Source organism: Nicotiana sylvestris, chromosome 11 (genome assembly GCF_000393655.2).
Source record: "Nicotiana sylvestris chromosome 11, ASM39365v2, whole genome shotgun sequence".
Lineage (NCBI taxonomy): Eukaryota > Viridiplantae > Streptophyta > Magnoliopsida > Solanales > Solanaceae > Nicotiana > Nicotiana sylvestris.
Window position 1 is genome coordinate 4,493,481 of NC_091067.1, and position 21,432 is coordinate 4,514,912.

General features: G+C 40.1%; 1 protein-coding gene across 1 annotated transcript; it reads left to right on the top strand.

The window, feature by feature from the left end:
• The first annotated feature begins 262 nt into the window (after positions 1-262).
• LOC138880675 (uncharacterized) lies at positions 263-2,302 on the top strand. The gene is made up of 5 exons (XM_070160849.1): positions 263-729; positions 1,045-1,270; positions 1,349-1,447; positions 1,580-1,707; positions 1,816-2,302. Exons 1-5 carry the CDS (start codon positions 263-265, stop codon positions 2,300-2,302), a joined length of 1,407 nt encoding a protein of 468 aa, XP_070016950.1.
• Positions 2,303-21,432: the final 19,130 nt, after the last annotated feature.

A 21,432-nucleotide genomic window follows, 5' to 3' on the forward strand; every position in this document is an offset into this window, starting at 1 on the left:
TCAGGAGAAAACCACATTCACATGTCTGTATGGCACCTTTGCATTTTTTAGGATGCCATTTGGTTTGTGTAATGCACCGGCTATCTTTCAGCGGTGTATGATGGCTATATTTACCGACATGGTGGAGGACTTCTTGGAAGTGTTCATGGATGATTTCAGTGTTGTGGGTGACTCGTTTGATGAGTGTTTAAAGAATCTTTACAAAGTGTTGGTCCGATGTGAGGAGACAAATCTAGTACTTAACTGGGAGAAATGACACTTTATGGTCGAAGAGGGCATTTTCCTCGGCCATAAGATTTCAAAAAATGGTATTGAGGTGGACAAGGCGAAAATTGAAGTGATTTCAAAGCTTCCTCCTCCTACTTCAGTCAAGGAGGTTAGAAGTTTTTTTGGGCATGCGGGGTTCTATCAAAGATTTATCAAAGACTTTTCTAAGGTAGTGAATCCTTTGTGCAAATTATTGGAAAAGGATGCAAAGTTCATGTTTAATGATGAATGCATGAAGGCTTTTGAACTTCTCAAGTACAAATTGACAACCACTCCTATTATTACCACTCCCAATTGGGGCTTATCTTTTGAGCTCATGTGTGATGCAAGTGACATTGCGATAGGAGCGGTGTTGGGTCAAAGGGTCAACAAGATGTTTCACCCAGTGTATTATACAAGCAAAACAATGAATGATGCTCAAGTGAATTACACGGTGATGGAAAAAGAGTTGCTAGCAATTGTGTTTGCAATGGAGAAATTTAGGCCTTATCTCATGGGTGCTAAGGTGATAGTTCATACTGACCATGCAGCACTCTGCTACTTGATGACAAAGAAGGATTCCAAGGCTAGGTTGATGAGATGGGTTCTATTGTTTCAAGAGTTTAACCTTGAGATTGTTGATTAGAAAGGGAGTGAAAACTAAGTGGTGGACCACTTGTTCCGTTTGGAGGAGGAGGGGAGGCCGTGTGATGGCCTCAAAATTAATGATTCATTCCCTGATAAGCAACTCATGTCTGTATCTGTGAATATCATGCCTTGGTTTGCGGATGTTGCCAGCTTTCTTGTAACCGATATTGTTCTGTGTGAGCTCTTTTCTAACCAAAGGAAGAAGCTCAAACGGGATAGCTTGGACTACTACTGGGATGAGCCTTATTTTTTCAAAATTTGTAATGATGGTGTGTTCCAAATATGTGTTCCGGAAGAGGAGCAAATGAGTATTCTTGATGCTTGTCATTCCTCTCCCTATGATGATCACCATGGAGGGGCAATGATAGCTTCAAAGGTGCTTAGCTGTGGATTTTATTGGCCTACATTGTTTAAGGATATGGGTGAGCTTGTGAAGAGATGTGATGGATGCTAGAGAGCCGGCGGAATTTCAAAGAAGGATGAAATGCCTCTCACCACTATTCTTGAGGTTGACATATTTGATGTGTGGGGCATTGACTTCATGGGACCTTTTGTAAGTTCATGTGGCAACACATACATTCTGGTGTCCGTTGATTATGTTTCCAAGTGGGTTGAGGCCGTGGCTTTACCCAACAACGAGGCCCGGAGTGTGGTGGCTTTTCTCAAGAAAAATATCTTTACTTAGTTTGGCACTCCTAGAGCAATCATCAATGATGGGGGTTCTTATTTCTGCAATAAGGCATTTGATACTTTGCTTGCAAGATATGGTGTCAATCACAAGGTTTCAACTCCTTACCATCCTCAGGCTAGTGGGCAAGTTGAGGTCTCCAACAGGGAAATTAAGAGCATATTGTCAAAGACTGTCAATGCAAATAGGACTGACTGGTCAAAGAAACTAGATGATGCTTTGTGGGCTTACAGGACTGTGTACAAGACTCCGATTGGTATGTCTCCATACTGGTTGGTGTTTGGGAAAACTTACCATCTACTGGTTGAGTTAGAGCACAAGGCCATGTGGGCTTTGAGAAAGTTAAATCTTGAATGGGATGTTACAACAAATCTTCGGGTGGAGCAACTCAATGAGCTTGATGAGTTCCGGTTTCATGCCTATTCCAGCTCGACCTTGTACAAGTACAAGATGAAGTACTTACATGACAAGTATGCCCGAAGCAAGGAATTCAAAGAAGGTGACTTGGTTATCTTATTCAACTCCCCGTTACGAATGTTTCCGGGAAAGCTCAAGACAAAATGGAGTGGACCTTTTGAGGTAGTGCTTGTGACTCAGTTTGGTGCTCTTGATTTGAAAAACAAAAATGGTGAAATTTTCAGAGTTAATGGGCACAGAGTGAAGCATTATCTTGGCAAGTTTGATGAAAGCCACATTATGGCAATGATCCATCTTAAATGATTGATGGTAACCTGCGTCATGCCGCAACGTTAAATCAGGCGCTTCTTGGGAGGCAACCGATGTATTTTTCTTCTTAGTGTAGGCTTTGTATTGAACTAACTAGTTGTGAGATGTGTGTAGGAATGTTTGATGCAATACAGGACTAAGCTGGAAAAATGTTGCAATACTCTGAAGTTGGACCGTTGACAACGCTCCTTTTTACGCTGTCATCGGTGGCCTTATCACGGAGGCAAGATTTGATGGCGGTCCGTGGTGATAAAAAGTCCAAAATAGGGCTTCTCTGAAGTTCCAACTGCGTCCGCGGTGCATTCTTCATGGTCAGTGGTGCCTTTCCGCTGCCGCATTGCATTTTTCGCTCTTAGCGGTAGTCTTAGTAAAGCAGGTCCTCAGTTCTTCACAAGCGCAGACTGCGGTGATTTTTCGCGGCCATGCCAGGTGAGTTGTGTGGGCCCCCAGAGTGTTTTCTACAAATAGGACCTTTTACCCTTTTCGCTCATTTGATTCTCACACTAAAATTTTCACTGTTCATCCATGCCCTAATCTGCACAAACACAATCAAGTTCATTTTTCACCACTCATCTCACATCTGGTAATTTCACTCATTCATTAGTCTTTAATTTTATACTTGTTTTTCTTTTAATTGATAGATATTATTACTTCTTCTTCTTCTTCTTCTTCTTCTTCTTCTTTTAATTTTGACCTAGGGTTGTTTAGTATTAATTGTGAGCACGTGATTTTTGCGCTGCATAAAATACTCCCATAAATTTAAAACAAAGTAATTTCGTTTCATTATTTGCAATTTTGTGGATTTTGTGGCATGTGCTGTTAATTATTTGCATTTTTGTTTGTGCATTTCGTTTGTTAACTAATGGAAAATACAAAATATGCCGCATTTGCATTTAGGATTTAATTTTTTGCATGTTTGAAATAATTAGTAATTTAGTGTTTTTTAAAACTGGAAAAATCACAAAAAATAGTTCATTTTTGCATTTTAATTTCTCAAATTTTGGTAGCTTTATTTAATTTGGTATTTAATTAGTATGGTAATTATTTTTAGAGGTTAATTAATTTAATTGATAGGATAATATTAGTTTTAATAATTAATTTAGGGTTTATTTCTAATTTTGAAATGAAAAGAAATTTGGAAATTGAAAAAAGAAGAAAAGATTCAAAAAAACAAAGGGAAATTCGAATTGGGGCCATTTATTTAAACCCCCCTTCAGACCAATTGCCCCCCCTCGTACCCGCCCAACGTAGCCCAATACCCGCATGACCCAGTCCGGATCCCCCCTCAAACGAAAAGACGTCGTTTTGATCAGCGTCAATCTGAGCCATTGATCCCCACTTGATCGAGCGGCTCGGAACTAAAGCTTGGGGAGTATTTATATGTCCAAATCCGCCCCCCTCAAAACCCCTCTGCTCAGCACCCCACCAAGACACCAAGACACCCAGACCTAACCCTAACGGAGCCGCCTCAAAACTCCATCACCTCCCCCGGCAGCGCCACCGTGAACCACCACCAAACTTACACCAAACACCCCCCTCCTTCTCCTCTCTCCAAATCTACACGTCCCCGCCCTCGAATCAACCCAGAATGGCTCGAGTCTGGCTTTGAAAGAAAACCCTACCTGAGCCGCCCCCCAAATCCCCGACCTCTGGTGGCAGCACCTACCCCAACCCTACCCAAAAGCACACCCTATAACCACCCCACTCCCCTTTTTCTAAATCCCGGACTGATTTCCTTCGAATCTGCCCAGAACTTCTCGAATATTGGGGTGTGCTGAAGGTTTCAAACCGCAACAGACTTTATTCGTGTATTTTCACATGAAAATACACGATTAAGGGCTATTTCGGTCAGAAATTTGGAAAGACCTGCAAAGTTTGTGGAATCGGCTTTCTGGTTGATGTTCATGTATCTTCTTTGTCCGCTTTGTTTAGTTGTTTATCTTTTTTTCTTTGTTTCTGCTTCATCTCCGCTTCTGGGTTTTGTCATACATGCATGATTAGTTCAGGGTACTTTCTTAATTAGTCTAGCAGTTCCGTTGATTCCCTCTATTTTGTGTCAGATAGTAGTAATTTAGTTAGGGTCTTAGTTTTAAGAAATTGGGATTTGGTCTGTTGTTGTTTTGTCCCGCAAATGTAGCTCATTTAATTTGGTCTATATCCTTGGGTCAATTTGACCCGTTTGGATTTCTGAAGTAAATATCAGAGGTCTGAGGGGTAATTTGGGGTAGCCGGTTGAGGGAATCTTTGCATAACAGAACATGAAACTTCTAGGAAGCTGGGGGAAGGGGGTATTCTGTAAATCTGATATGTGAACTGAGGTTATTTGAGCAAAATCAAAAATTGAATAAGGGCCTAAGCTAAAATTAGAATCAAAAAGGGTTTCATTTGTAAAAATCTGATTCTAGAATAGGCTTGCCCTAATGCCTTGCCTATAAAGGCATCTCTATCTTGCCTTTCAAGGCAAGGATGAAAAGAGCTGAAAAATACAGAGAAAAACTAAAAACAACTGGGATTTTCTTGAAAAATTCTGAATTCCTTACATGGTCGGTTGTAAAAAGTTGTTCAAACTTTGCTGATTTTGAATTTTTTGATTGCATTCGGTGAATAAAACTCTTGGAAACAATAGTTTCTCATTTTGGGATTTGAAATGAATTGAAAGTGTGTTGTGAAAAGTTTTGGTTCAAACTTTGTTGAGGGTTATTGTTCCATTGGATTTTGAGCTGATTTCATTGTTCTGATTACTAAATCTGGGTTAACTGCTACTGCCTACTGTTGAGCTTCTCACTTATGCTGACATTTTGCTTTCTAGGTACATGTCTATGAACTTTATTTAATGTAAGGTTGGATTTGAAGAAATGAAATGGACATGGAACCTTGGAGCAGTGCATTGAATTTGCTCATTCCTATAGCTTAGTCGTATTTTTGTCTTGTTCGTAAAAAGTCACTCAAGTCTTTGGGAAACTATCAGAATGTGTAGAGTAGTCTGATCTTCCCTTTATCATGTTCACTCTTAATTGTTTAGCTGTAAACATGCCATGTAGCACTGGTTGGATCATGGACTTTGGCCTTTGAATAAGTTCGAACTCATGTTAGTAGGACCTTAAGTTTTGTAATTGCTAATTTCACGCTAGTTTGTTATGGATTTTGGTTAGTTTTTGGCTGTGCGTTACTTGGATTCTTTGGTGTAGACGTGCGTTTGAGTTCACTGTGAAATGAGCAATTGTTAGTTTGGTTTTACTTCAGCAATATTGGTTTGATTTGTTCTTTTTTTGTAATCTTCATGCCTTTATTTTAAGTTAATCTGGAGGCTTGGAAATAAGCTGTCTACTGTTAGTTATTTAAATCAGACCTTCAAACTATCATTGCTAAACTGCATATAATCACCTATTAAGTAATCGAAGCCTGATTTTAAAGGTCGATTGAATAAGTAGGGGTGTCCCGTTGTTAGCCATTTGGACTCATGTTGTACCTAGTGACATTTTTCAGACGTTGCTGGTGTGCCTCAGGGATTCGACCTGGAATCCCCCTTTCTGTTGACGCCCAGTCTCCCCAAGGACTTGGGCTCACGCTTGGGCCCAAATTGTGTGGCCCTTTATTCATTAAGCCATCAGCTCATTTGGAGTTGGGTTAAACCCATTTGCTTAAATAACCAACCTTTGACTACACTTGGCATTTTGATTAATTAAGCTCTTATCAATAATTGGGGCGAGACATCTCTTATAACACAAGTAGTATACGACCCTCATGGATTAGTCTAAAAACTGTTTGGCTAGAATAATTTGAAGTGTGCCATGCCGTACAAAAATGACAATCGCATGGCCCTCATTTAATTGATTTTGATTTAATCCTTAAGAGTTCGAGGCACGCCATTTAGTTAAATTTTCATGGCCCTCGCAAAGCTGAAACGCGTAGTTGCTTTAGGCGCGTATTTTAATAATATTATCTTCCTAAATTCGGGTGCGCATTTCATGCGACCCAAATCCAAATCCTAAAATGTTGAATAAAATATGTTTCGGATTGCGGGTGCATTTCATGTGGTGCGATCCAAAGGCATATTTTAAACGACGATCAATCTTCTTCAAAAATCAATTAAAAGTGGTTAAAGGTTGGAAATGCACATGGGTTTAAAAGTATTTTAAAATCGGATAATAGGTCATTTATAACAGTTGAGCGACCATGCTAGAACCATGGAACTCGGGAATGCCTAACACCTTCTCCCGGGTTAACAGAATTCCTTACTCGGATTTCTGGTTCGCGGACTGTTAAACAGAGTCAATATTTTCCTCGATTCGGAATTGGAACCGGTGACTTGGGAAACCATAAATCTCTCAAGTGGCGACTCTGAATCTTTTAAAATAAATCCCGTTTCGATTGTCCTTTAATTGGAAAAACTCCCTTTTATACATCCTTTTCCGGGGGTGTAGGTGAAAAAGGAGGTGTGACATTAATTAGATTAGGCTTAAAATAGTTAGAATTGGTCAATGATTACCTAGCGGGATTGATAATGCTGATGATACTGCTAAAATGCATGAAATTTTGAAACCCTAAGTTTGCTGAGCCCGATTTTGACTTCTGCAACCGTGGTTGATTTTCCGCGGTCAGCGGTGCTTAAGTTCAGAGGGTGGGTAGTCTGATCCCCACATATCCGCAGTCAGCGATCGATTTTCTGCAGACAGTGGTGCACTTCTGCGACATGCTCAATTTTCCGCGCTCAATAATATAGTTTTATCAGAGGATGGGTAGTTTGACCCCCATACCTCCACGGTTCACGGTGCATTTTCCGCTCTCAATGGTATGCATTCTGTAGCCGTGCTGGTTTTTCCACTATCAGCGGTCTGCATTTGTTTTCAGGCACTATCAATTATACTTCTATTTTTCTTCACTGCTTCTTCTTGCTCTAATACTAACAATCTTCCACTAAATATGTTTGCAGACAATGGTTAAATCTAGTGGTGGCGGTGAGAAACAAAAAGGGAAAGTAGAGTCCTCCCGGGGTAGGGGACGAGGACAAATTAAGTTAACCCCAGTAGTCCGGCAAGCAATTGGACAGATGAGGAAAAATATCAAAGCTGCAGGTAGAGCTGCATCCCACTCCAAGGGGAGTGAGTATATTCACTCCCGGGAGGCCTCAGAGAGTAGCTCTGTCCCCACACATGTACCAGACTTCCCGGGGAGACTTAGAATGAGAAACAAGCCTACACCTCAGCCTCTTCTACTGCTCGTGTTTCTGTTCAAGTTTCATCGGAGTTGTATGATGGCTTAGTAGAGAGCAGTGATGGCTTAGCTTCAACCTCACCTACAGCTTCGTCACCTGGACAGGATGTAGATGCTGAGGTACTGGATGACGGGAGAGGGGGTGATACCCAGACTGGTGGTGTAGAAAGGACAAGAAACCTAGAGGTTTGGCAACAAAGGTTTTTCAATGAGCTGGCATACCATAAATTCAGAGAGTGGTGGCCTCAAAAGTCCCCAATTCATGAGTGTCAGTTTATAGAGCGGGATCTTCTGCCCCACAAACCCAATGTGAATCAACATTTCAGTAAAAGAGTGGGATGGGAATACTTCACTAGCACGGTGTCGGATGCTAATGAGCACCTAGTCAAGGAGTTTTACGCGAATGCCTCCCACATCAAAAGGGGCACAAAAGTGACTAAGGTGCGGAACCTGAAGGTCAAGTTTGATGGAAAAACTATCAATTATTACCTGGGATTCAATGATGAAGATGATACACTGTACTTAGAGAAGGTGGCTATGGATGAGGCAGCTCGCCCATGGTTGGCATCACTTCTGACTCTCCCAGATACTACTCCAGCATGGTTGACAATAATGGTTCCTATCTTGAGGAACACCCTAAACTTTGAGGAAAATGGTTAGGAGACCTTTATGTGCAGCAGACTAGACCCCACTACTCGCGACAGTGACATGACGGTTTCTCAGGCGATTGTAGTGGCGGCTATTATGGCGAGGTTCTCGGTCAATGTCAGAAATATCATGTCTAGGTGATCACTAGAGTGGTTAGCGAGGGTGATAGATCTTACCCCTTCCCGAACTTCCTCACCATGTACTTTGAGGATCAAGAGGTGGAGAAAAGAGATTTTGACATCATGGTAAAGCCCAAGAAGCCCTTCTCCTGGTACAGCCTTCAGGGTCCAAGCAACCCCAAATCCAAGGGATCCAAGGGTAAAGCTACTACTTCTACTGGCCAGTTTGACGAGCCAATAGTGGTAGTCACTACTCACAGCCTCCCACTACCATACCGGTCTTGCCTCCAGACCATCTGCTTCCATGCCATCCTCAGTGCCCTCCTCCTCAACATATCCATTGACTGCTCACAGGTTGAACCAAACACTCTCCAGCATCAACAACTGGATACAGGCCATAACTTCTAAGTTGTCTGTGCTATCTAGTTCAGTAGCAGCCCAGTCAGTGCGCGCACAGTCCCAGGTACCAGCTTCAGTGGAGAAGTCTCTCAAGGAGCTTCTAGACAACTAGAAGAAGCTCTTGGAGAACCAAAAGATTATCATGGATGCTCTTACAGATCAAGGAAAAACACTTAAGGAGCTGAGCAAGCAGACAGAGAAGCTGAAAAAGACTCGGGCCTCGAAGGAGTCGGTGAAGCAATTGAGGGGAGAGGTGGAGAAGATGAAGGCATTTGATCACCTACCATTAGAGCTACTATTACAGGACCATCTTCCAGCAGCTCAGACAGAGCAGGTTCAGGAGCAGGTTCAGGCGCATGAGACTGAGAGAGAGCCCAAGAGGAGGAGAGTGGTGCCCCGGGTCGATGATGTAGAGATTCAGCTAGAGGACCCTGAGGGAGGTGCTCAGGCCAGCCACAGAAGATCCAGGCACCCAGCCACAGGACCCAATGCAGACAGAGGACCCATAGGGAGTTTTCTTTACTCTCTACCCTTCTTTTTAATCTTATGTTTGGTTATTTAGCATTGAGAACAATGCTAGCTTTCATTTGAGAGGGTGTTCCTATTTTGATTTGACGATTTGATAATTGGGTTGTAATGATGATACTATTTTTTTCTTTATGCTTATTTTTTACTTTTGGTATATATAATCTTATGTATATTCGTCTACATCCCCTATTGTACATATTTAGTTTACTTTCCGCATTTTGCTTCATAACTTCTTCTGCAATTTTCCTTAATAGTATAGCTTCTTATTTCATTCAGTAACTTCTTTTTCGGTTTGTAGCTTCTTATTTTACAAGTTTTTGTGTGCAATAAGCCTTTGGTTTTCTTAATGCCACGGTTCTTTCCAAAGGTAGAGTTTGTGTGAACCGGGTGGCTCTTCCCGATGATGGATGACATGACAACCTTCTTAAGGGTTTGAGTCCATTTTCTTTTTGTTTTTGAGTAGTTAATAGCTAGTGAGAAATAGTGCCTCAGGCAAAGCTTCAATTGGGCCTAACACATTTACCTTTGACCTTATGGTTAAAAACAAATTGGTGTGTATAGGATGGTGATAGTTGTGACGTTGAGACTCTTGTGTTGACTAAACAATCATCGAATGGTTTCTCGGAACCATTTGTGTTGCTCAAATCATAACTAAGGTTGTTGTGGGCCCTCGACTCTGTCTCTTTAGCAATCCTATAGCTTGTGTAGTGAGGTATTGATTTGCAAGTCCAAGTCTCGTGCCAATAAGTCTAGAACTTGCCCTGAATGTTTGTCTAGGTGAAATCCTAAGTGTAGCTCGACTTGAGAAGTGATTATAGGCTCTCCTTGGTCCAAATTGAAGCTTGAAAATATCCACAGCATACCAAGAATGATATCCCTAGTCAACATCGTTGAGCCATAGCCCTTATTCTTTCAATAACCATGATACAAGCCTTTATCAATTCTAAAATGATCCTCTTTTGGCACCCGATCTTTCCTTAGCACAAGGCAAAAGTATAAGTTTGGGGGGAGAGATGAGGAATGCAAAAGTGATAAAAGGTACAAAATGAAGAAAAGGAAAGGCAAAAAAAAAAAGTCCAAAAAGCCAAAAAGTCAAAAAGAAAGTGAATAATGCGGAAGAAATGAAGGGATTCAAAAAAAGCAAAAGATGAAAGGCTTGGAAAGAATAAAAAGTAGAAAATGGATTGAAATGAAAAAGAAAGAGTGACAGTGTGTCTCTCTAGCCCCTAAGGAAGAAGTAAATGACTCAAAGAGTCAAGAAAATGTGAGCCAAAATGAGAAAATGAAGTGCTTAAGGAAAGATGAAACCTTCATGGACCAATATATACTACCTTGAACCAAAAGCGTTCATTACATTCCCGTAAAAGTCCTATATTTGAGTTGAGTGAGCTTACATTAGTGGTGACTCACATAAGGGGCAAGCTTATGGTACTTAGAGTCAGACTTGTGACTTTCCTTTGAGAGAGATGAGTGTGTTTTTCACAACCCTCGTTCTGAGTGCTACAATCTAAAAGTGAGGTTTGCTTATAGAGAGTTAAGGAGTATGAGTTTGGGGTTCCACAATGACCAATGTGATAGAAAGAGTTTCCTTGATGAGTTAAGTTAACTCTTGATGCTTTTGTGTCGCACTATAGCCATGGTGCTAAAAGGTTGAATGTTGTTAATGATGCATTTGAGTTGAGGGTAATTGTTAGTCCCAATTGATTCTTGATGAGGTTACTTTAGGACAACTGAAATTTTCCTTTCTTTTATCTTATGGAGATGGTAATTACTTTGTTTCTTGAGGACAAGCAAAAACTTAAGTTTGGGGGAGTTAATAACTAGGGATTCTAGTCTATTTTATGCTCCTTTTTGCTTGAGTTTTGGATTAAAAGTGTGTACAAGTATTTCCGAATGCTAACTTAATGTGCTTGTTTGCAATGTTTGGTCAAAAATAGACAAGAAAGTCAAAACTAGCTCACAAAGGAGTGAAACCTGCACAAGTTCAAAAACTGAGTCAAAAGAGCACTGACAGCGAAGAATCAAGCGCGGACGCGGAGGGTCCACCACTGAGGTGGTCTTGTTTACGCTCTCAGCGGTGGCAAAGTTCAGAGAGTTGTATTTTGGGCCTAACAAGTCACAACTGCCTGCGGTGAAATTGCGCGACAGCGGTCATTTTATCGTCCTCAGCAGAAGTCAAAGTTTAGAGAGCTACAAGTAGAGCTAAAAGTTGAAGACCGCGGTCCACGGTGGCTTTTCCATGACCGCGTAGTCCTAGCGCTACATCGGTCCATTTTCCACTATCAGCGGAACCTCCGTAAGGGAAATTTTATCCAGGAAAATTTAGTTGTGTATAAATAGTTCTTTTTTAGATTTTTAGGTCATCTATTATTTAAAGAGCACGCGAACCACCGTTTTTAGCCTTTTTGAGTAATTTTAGAGCTTTGTTAACCATTAATCTTAGATTCTTCTCTTGTAATTACTTTTTATGGGTTATATTTCATCTAAATCTTTAGTTTCTCCTTTGATTATGAGTAGTTAAACCCATTATCTAGGGTTGTGGCTCAAAACCTAGTGTGAGTATTTAATGGGTCTTCAATTTTAAGGCCTAATGTTTATGGGTGAATGATATTTGGCCTGATTTATGCTTTAAATGTTGAATTGGTGGTTGAAAACACTGATTTGTGCCTTTTGACTTAGGCTCTTCTCGAGAAAGAGAGACTAAGTCTAAGAAATTCAGGCCAACAAGGAATTGGGGTGTATTCAAGAGATTGATAACCCCAATTAAAAGGTTAAACCTAGAGATAATAATGCCCGACTTTAGCCAATTTTGCTAGCATTATTTGAATACCCAATTGGGCTTGAGAAAGCCAATTAGGGCAAAGTCACTCAAACTACCGAGAGGTATAGAGTGAGTAGTTACGTGCAATGGCTATATCATGATCCCAATTATAACAACTTTGCCCTATGTTTTAGATCCCGTTAGATGCCCACCTAAATGCAAGTCACTTCCCCAATGCCTTTAGACCAATTAAGAAAACCTTACAAAACCATCATAATTAGTTTATTTTCCTGCATCATTAGTATTAAAGTAGAATAGCAAACAAACAAAGAATGATTGGAAGTGTAATTAAGAATATCGTACACTGCTAGATCAGATAGGAACCCAACTCCAAACATATCTTAGCTTTTTGTGGATTCGATCCCGACCTTTCGGTAAAAGCTGCATTGACCACTCTTGCCACTCTATAGTGGTGTAGGGTTGGCCCTGATCATTGGCTCGAAATTTGAAAGAGTTTGGGTTGAAATCGAAACACTTGGTTCCTTAAGGTTGGCTTGAAAGGCTAAGTTTGACTTCAGTCAACATTTTGAGTAAACGACCTCGGAATCTAGATTTAAAGGTTCCAGCAAGTTCGTATGATGATTTCGGACTTGAGCGTATGTCCGGATCAGGTTTTGGATGACCCGGAGCGTTTTGGCGCGTAATAGTGAAAGTTGGTTCTTTAAGAATTTTGAAGTTCTTGAAATTTGGTTTGGAGCGAGTTTTTGTGTTATCGAGGTTCAAACGGGATTCCGAGATCGGGAATAGTTCCATATTGTCATTTAAGACTTGCACGCAAAATTTGGAGTCAATACGAGTAGTATAAGTGTGTTTCATCGCATTTGATGTTAATTGAAGAACTTGAAGTCATAAGTTTGAATCAATTGGTTTTAGGGGGTAATTCTTAGATTTAGTGTTGTTTCAGGCATCCCGATGGTTCGAGCGAGTCCATTTTATGATTTCAAACTTGTCGGTATGTTCGGGAGGGGCCCTAGGGACCCCGAGCGTCAATCGGGCAAGGCTCGAGTTGAGTTAGATAAATTTGGAAAGAGATGAATGCTATAGGTTATTGTCATAACCACACCTGAGGTTGGCCAGCCGCAGGTGCCAGACCGCAGGAGAGGCCAGCCATTCGTAGGTGCAGCCAAGGGGAGGAGCCCAAGAACCACATATGCGGCTCCTCTTCCACAGAAGCGGAACCGTAGGACCGACCCCTAGACCGCCCAGCCAACCTATCCCAACTCCGCAGATGCGGACCTTCCCTCGCAGAAGCGTGACCGCAAGTACGGTCTCCTAACCACAGGTGCGGAAATTGCTGAAGGTAGTGCGTTTATTTAATACGGGAATGTGACATTTTTGACACATTTTCATTCATTGTTTGGGCGATTTGGGAGCTTCCAAAGAGGGATTTCAACCTAGCATTTGTAAGGTAAGTCACTTCTACTTAATGTGAGTTTAATACATAGTTTAAGGGTAGATTACACCTTGTAAATTAGTAAAAAATGTGGGTTTAGAGTAAACTAAGGGTTTTGATAAAAACAAGATTTTACTACGAAATTTGTTATAGAATGAAGTAAAAATCATATATTCTTGATCCTTAGGTTATGGGTAACAACTTCCCTTGAGAATTTTCGGAATCCAGGCGCGTACCCGGAGATGGATTTTAGGAAACTTGTATTTAGGGTTGGAAAATTACTTTAGTAGTTAGAATAGGAACTCTTGAACTTGTATTGACTAGTTCTTATCCCGTTTGATTAGTTTTGGATCATTCGGCTCCGAATTGAGAGCTTGAGCGCGTTCTTGATATTGGGAGTAAGCTTTGGAGCAAGGTGAGTCTCCTTTCTAACCCCGTCAGAGGGAAATAAACCCCTAGGTAAATTAAATAAATGTATGTGATTGTCTGTGGGGGCTACATACGCACGTGGTGACAAGAGTCCGTCCGTAGCTACTATTATGCTAATTGTCTGGGTAGTTTAAGAACCGTATCATGCCATACTTGCAAATGCTTATGTTCTTACTTCTTAATGAGATCACTTAGGATATATTAGGGATTGAAATTAAATATAAACGAATGTACGCACTTACTTGAGAACTTGTATGAATTTATTTGACTATAAATGCGCCTTTATGTGCCTTCTTGATAATAATTGCTATTTGTGGATCGGGCCGATCGCCTCGGTAGGAATAGATGCATCTAAGGTTCGCACCATTCGACCCTCTAGAAGTGCACAGTTATTATTATATTGGACCGGACCGTACGACCTCGGTATAACATGCACATGATATTTATGTGGAAATAAACCCATGATTTACTCTGTTTAAATGCTTTGAAGTGAAAATTATTATGTGACATGACTAAAATTGATATATCGTTTCCTCCTTGATTCTGAGATTGTTATTATATTCATGCTAATCATGCTTAGTGTAAGCCTTATATATTATTGATATTGACCTTAGTAAGTGTCAAGTCGACCCCTCATCACTACTTCTTCAAGGTTAGACTGGATACTTGTTAGGTACATGTTGTTTATGTACTCATACTATGTTTTTGTACTTAACTGTACAGGATATGAGGCAGGTGCATCTAGTTATCCCTCCGGCGGGCGTTCTTGATTCCTGATCGAGATCCCACAGTGAGCTGGCCCTTCTGAGTCGTCCCGCAGCATACTGGAGTTCTCTTCTTTTGATATTGATTATGTACTATCTATTCTGTTTTAAGAAGTAGGATAGTAGTATTTTGTATATTCAACTAGTTGCCCTAGTACTTGTGAAACTAGTTCCTGGCACACACTATCATTTTGGAGTTGCACTTCTATTGTTATGAATATGTTGATCATCAATTAGTTAAAATAGAAGTTAAGTGAATGTTGGAAACATTTAAATAAAATAATCGAGAACTCACTAGTTGTTAGGGTTGGCTTGCCTAACCACAGTGTTGGTGCCATCATGACCTGGATTGGAATTTGGGTTGTGACGTTTGGTATGTCATGAGTGTAAATTGTTAGTGTAGGATTATGGCGATTATGTATTAAGCACGTCCATAATTCTATTGCCATGTTAATACTAGACATCAATTTATATCATGTATATACTGCTCTCTCTTTTAGAGAGGGATGATAACTTATTGTGTGCATCTTTGAAATGATAAACTTGTCCTACCTTTATGTTTATAGTATGACTTATGTATCCTTTAGTTTTGTGCACCCAAGATTACAATTGTGTTGGGATCGGGACTAGGACTCGAACTCGAGGTCCTAACATCGATGTAATTTGCCATTCTATAAGATGCCCAGATATGACTAACAATGAAGCCGAGCATGAGGCCGCAATTGCAGGTCTAAAGCTAGCACTCGAGTACGGAGTAAAATGAGTCATCCTACGGTGCGAATCTCAGCTCTTTGTCAATTAAGTCACAGGGACTTTCCAAATCAAGGAACAAAGACTGCAAAAATACCATGTCGGGATCTGCAAGCTGTTACCCGAGTTTGATGAATCCTAGCTTGACCAAATCCCTCGAGCATAGAATATCGAAGCAGACGGCCTTGCCAAACTGGTAGCCGCTACTAAAAGCATAACCAGAGAAGGGAACGTGGTCACTCCCCTCCACTCGTTGACCGATCAAATCGAGGTAACGAACGATTTTATTTGGTTTTAGCTGACTATTTCTCTAAGTGGGACAGAAGCAGGAGCATTCTCCCAGATACGCGAACAGGGAACGATCGCCGTCATATAAAAAATATTGTGTGCACCTTCGGCTTCCCCAAAAAGATCAGTTGCGACAACGGACCCCAAATCATCAAGGAGGTCATTGAATTCTCCAAGAAGTAGCACATCATAAGAATACTCTCCACGCTGTACCGCTCAGCAGGCAACAAGCAAGCGGAATCCTCCAATAAATCAATACTGAACATCATGAAGAAAAAAATCGAAGACACCAAGAGACCATATAGACTGGGACTGGATTGCCATCCAGAAAGCATGTAAATCGCTCCGATATATGTAGGCCAAGCATAAGTGCATGAAGCTCACCCGCATTTTTGCCAAAGCGACGCTGCATCAATTAAATAAGTTATATTCGACCTAGTTCGAATTAACTTCGGGTTACATTCGACCTTGTTCGAATTCACGCCCATACGACTCCCGACCATTATCAAACAAAGGTTACATTCGACCTCGCTCGAATTAACTCACCTTTGACCTCGCTCGAATTAACTCACATTCGATCTCGCTTGAATCAACCAACATTCGACCTCGCTCGAATCAACTAACATTCGACCTCGCTTGAATTAACTCACATTCGACCTTGCTCGAATTAACTCACATTCGACCTTGCTCGAATTAAATCACATTCAACCTCGCTCAAATTAACTCACATTCGACCTCGCTCGAATAAACTAACATTCAACCTCGCTCGAATCAACTAACATTCAACCTCGCTCGAGTCAACCAACATTTTACCTCGCTCAAATTAACTCACATTAGACCTCGCTCGAATTAACTTACATTCGACCTCACTCGAATTAATTCACATTTGACCTCGCTCGAATCAACCAACATTCGACCTCCCTCGAATCAACTCACATTCGACCTCGCTCGAATTAACTCATATTCGACCTCACTCGAATCAACCAACATTCGACCTCGCTTGAATCAACCAACATTTGAACTCGATCGAATTAACTCACATTCGACCTTTCTCGAATTAACTCACATTCGACCTCGCTCAAATTAACATTCGACCTTGCTCGAATTAACTCACATTTGACCTCACTCGAATTAACTCACATTCGACCTCGCTCGAATTAACCTTTGACCTCGCTCGAATTAACTCACATTCGACCTCACTCGAATTCAACTCATATTTGACCTAGCTTAAATTTGATTCATAGCTAAACCTCGTTCGAGTTAATTATGGCAATGTTTGACTTCGCTTGGACTAATCAAAGACACTCGATCACGTTCGAATTAACGCCTACCAACGATTCCTTTTAAACCATTAATCGAGGAAAACGTTCAAGAAAAAGAAAAATAGAATCAGAAATAAGCAGCAAAAGTAGCATTCCAAATCAAAAGAGGTATCAGAAAAGGCACCTTACAAGGGCCAAATCGCCCGTCCAGATCTGAGGATGCAGATGACCTCCTCCGATGCCGCCATCCTTGCCAAAGCTGCCATCTTGGCCTTGTTGGCCTTCTCCAACTCTACCGTTTTCTCGATCAACTCATCTCTTGGGTCATTGACCCTGGTCAAACTCTGTTCAAGTTCAGCCCGCAGGGATACCACTTGGACCTGAAGATCGGCACCCTCAACCGCGATCCTCACTAGTCAACCTCCCCATCCGAATTTCTCAAACTACGATTAATGAAGTCCACTCACCGAGCTCGACTAAAAGACGACCTCGATAAGCGGAGGGGCTAATTGTATGGGTCAAAATCAAATCAAAGAAATTTGACATGCGGAGACAATTGTCATGAGTAACTTGCGAATCGAATTGAGCTGTCTGGCCGAGGTCGAGCAGTGATCATCAACAAGGCCGAGGTCGAGAAGTGATCAACAACAAGGGCGAGGTTGAGCAGTGATCAACAACAAGGTCGAGGTCGCGCAGTACAGATAGAAGTAACGAGTAGTTTTGCTTTGGAATCTTCAAAAGGAATATTCTACTGAATATTCTCTTTAATTGTACTGTTTAGGCTCCTTGGGATGTTCCATATAAAGAGTATGAGAGATAAGGCAAAGGGGGGAGAGAATTCTGGAACAGAGGGCTTCTCGAAAAGCAGACTCTCTCTCTCGAAAAAAAATACAAGCACATCTCTCTAAAGAGATTAGATTATGTGTTATCCCACACTCTCCATCAGATCCGGAAAGGGTCCTAAGATTCTTGTATTTGTCAATCATTCATCTTTATCAATGAAAGAAGATCTGCCTCACTCAAGATTGGGTGAATCTTCTCCTTTATTTACATTTTATTGACATTTAATGTTATTTAATGCATAGTCTTTTTTCATACTATTAGATTTGGCCATAATTACTGACATGCCAACATTTATAGTCAACTATATTTTTCTATTCATGTTATCCATCTCAAATGTAGAATTAATTATTCTTTACTAGGATTTACCCTCTATCTTCTAATTTAATTAGTTTAACAAAAAGTCTCATACTTTTTGGGGAAACAACAGAATGGAAAAAATAGAGAAAATAAAAAAAATCGAGAAAAATTGAGATTGAAAAAAATGAGTTTTGTTGGTTTGGTTATAAATTTAGCATACACACACTATTAATTTAGATGAATAAATGGAAAATCCGAGATAACCCAACTTATATACAATTTGAGATCAAGTGATTCAATTTATTATTTATAGGTGTCAAAAAATGTATTGCAACATATTTCCTTTCTTGTTTATTATGTGGAATTATACTGGGTATATTGTTGTTGTTGTTTATTTGGAACCAATTGGCCGAAAGTGAAGACATTGTCAAGTAAGAATATTAAATATAAAAGTATTAAAATATGAAACATGAGCTATAGAATGAATATAATGAGAACAAAAATCTTATTACTCATGTAACTTCCATTACTATTTAGTACTCATATGTTGTGACCCACAGTGTTGGTTGCGGGTTCGGTCGAACCCAGTACCTTTTGTTCAAACTCAGTAGCTTTTGTTCAAATCCAGTATTTATATTAAGAAATTCAATAAATATATACAAATTATTAATTTAAAATCCAATGAACTTAAAAAATTATAATCCCGAAACTCATAAAGTTCACATTCTAGGTCGGCCTCGGATTGTGACGGTCAAAATATTCTATTGAAGGTTCAAGTTTCCTGGCTAGCTATTTGCCACATTAATGTAATGTTTCTCAGAGTACACCCCATTACAAACACTATCAAATCATTCTATTGACTTTAGGCACTTAGTCATTTGTCTACGCATATCTGACCAAGTTTTAAAGGAAATTTTTCTGTTTTTAGGTCAAGTGAGGAATGACATTTGTATTGTTAAGTACTATTGTATTTAAAATAACAGGATATGAAACTTTAATGGAATGTCTTTCGTGTATCTAAAAAAAACATTTTTATTGACTTTGGTAAAAGAATAAAAGGAATTACAATAACAAAGAATTTCGGCAGTTAGTCATTTTTCTATGCCTAAACGACCAAGTGTTTTAGTATTTTATTGATGTCGCAGGCGGAGTCTAAGATTTGAAGTTTACGAATGTACTTATTATCGAACATATGAAATCATAGCTTTTACTGGATTCGAACTTATATATTTATATTTAAATAATTTTCTTGAGCCGATGGTCTATCTAAAATATCTTCTCTATCTCTCACAAGGTGGGGATATGTTGTTGTTATTGTTATTAATATTTTAATGAGTCTTCTAATACAAATACCGGATCTAAGCAAAAGTTACTAGCTAGGTTCGTTTGAACCTGTAAGGCTGTGATGACCCAAAAGGTCATCTTATGATTTAAAAGTTAATCTGTATTCCGAGGCCTTAAAAATCTCATTTTATTCCTCCTCGATTTACGTGCGCAGTCCGGGTGTGTTTCCGGAAAGCCTTTATGTGGAAAACTGGTGAAACAGTAATTTTTGGCATAAAAAGTTAATTTTAGTTAACTTCGATCAACGTTTTAGGTAAACGGATCCGGACCCATGTTTTGACGGTCCCAGTGGGTCTGTAGAAAAATATGGGTCCTGGGCATATGTCCGGAATCGAATTCTGAGGTCCCTAGCCCGAGAAACAAATTTTTGAAGAAAATTGATAATACTGAAAATGTAACAATTTAAAGAATTAGATCTTGTTGGTATCGGGCCCGTATTATGATTCCGGAATTGGATACAGGTTCGTTATGATATTTATACCTTGTCTGTGAAATTTGGTGAGAAATGGGACTGAGTTTGACGTGATTCGGACCTTTGGTTGAAAAGTTAGAAGTTTTAAAACCTTCTTGAAAATTTCATGCAATTTGGTGTTACATTCGTAGTTCTATGTGCTATTTTGGAGATTTGATCGAGCGAGGAAGTTCGTATGATGTTTTAAGACTTGCGTGCATGTTTGGTTTGGAGCTCCGAGGGCTCGGATGAGTTTCGGATAGGCTACAGAGTGAAGTTGGACTTAAACATTGCTGGTGTCTGCAACTTCTGAGAACTGGCCTCTGATCTCATATTTGCGAGATCAGGGTTCGCATTTGCGAGCATGACAGCTTCACATCTGTGAGCTACTCATCGCAGATGCGAAGAGTAGCTGGGCCAGGCAGTCCTTGCATTTGCGAGAAAACCTTCGTATTTGCGAAGTTGGTCTAGGGAAAGGATTATTCGCAATTGCGAAGAAAGTGATCGCAATTGCAATCCAAGTACCGCATTTGCGAACAATATGTTTGCATTTGCGACAGTAGCACAAATGCGATAGGTTCGCATTTGCGATGCCTGTCTCCCGTTTGCGAGTTTCGCAATTGCGAAGCTCTGGTTGCAAATACGACATCTACAACTGTGTAAAAGAGACTTAGACGAGATTTTTCATTCATTCTCCCATTTTTCAAAACCTAAACCTCAAGAGGCGATTTTCCAAAGACCATTTCTTCCTTAAATCATAGGTAAATTAATCTTAACTCATTTCTTTTATCTTTTACTTCTTTTTACAAGATTTTATCCTAAAATCTAGGATTTTTCATGGAGGAAATGGGGATTTTTGGGTAGAACTTAGGAATTTAAAATTTTGGAGATTTAGACCTCAAATTGAGGTCATATTCCAAAATCAATTGTATATCCGGGCTCGGGGGTGAAAGGTAATCAGGTTTTGGTCCGAATATTGGGTTTGGACCAAGCAGGCCCGGGTGTTAACTTTTTCAAAAATGGCCTAAATTAAGAGATTCCAGACTTATTTGCTATGTGAAAATCCATGTGTGTGGCGTATAGGTGAGGTGACGAGTACCTATGCGCCGCCAAATTATCTGTTTAGCATGTTTTCCTTACCCATTCTTAGTATATGGTCTTCCTGTCTTAATTGCTACATGCTTATTTTGTTTCCATGTTTAATTGCTTCTTGTTAAATGTTGTTCTCCTTATGGAAGGTATTAATTATTTTGTAGTTTCATTGTATTTCATTATTGGTTTAAGTTGGCTTATCGGTGTTTCATGAAATATCTTGGTTGGTCTCACTGTGTAGTTTTAATTGATCGAGGTTTCATAATTGTATATCTTTCTGTTTGATTTGGTTGAGGTTTGAATATTATGGAGGGTTTGAGCTAAATTGTGAATTTCCTGTTCTTGTTGTGTGATTGGTACTGATATGGCGGGATCGGGTTGCGCGCCACAACAGGAGAAATTAGGGTGATATATTGTGGAGAATAAAGGTGAAATGTGATTGTATGGTGGGATCGGGTTGCGCTCCGCAATAGAAGGAATAA

What these genes read in the sequence shown, in the direction of transcription:
- LOC138880675 (XM_070160849.1), top strand. Translation starts at nt 263, where the DNA reads ATGGTCGAAGAGGGCATTTTCCTCGGCCATAAGATTTCAAAAAATGGT. An exon ending in AAAGAGTTGCTAGCAATTGT is followed by an intron (nt 730 to 1,044) that starts GTTTGCAATGGA and finishes GGATGTTGCCAG; the next exon opens with CTTTCTTGTAACCGATATTG. An exon ending in TACCATCCTCAGGCTAGTGG is followed by an intron (nt 1,708 to 1,815) that starts GCAAGTTGAGGT and finishes GTGGGCTTACAG; the next exon opens with GACTGTGTACAAGACTCCGA.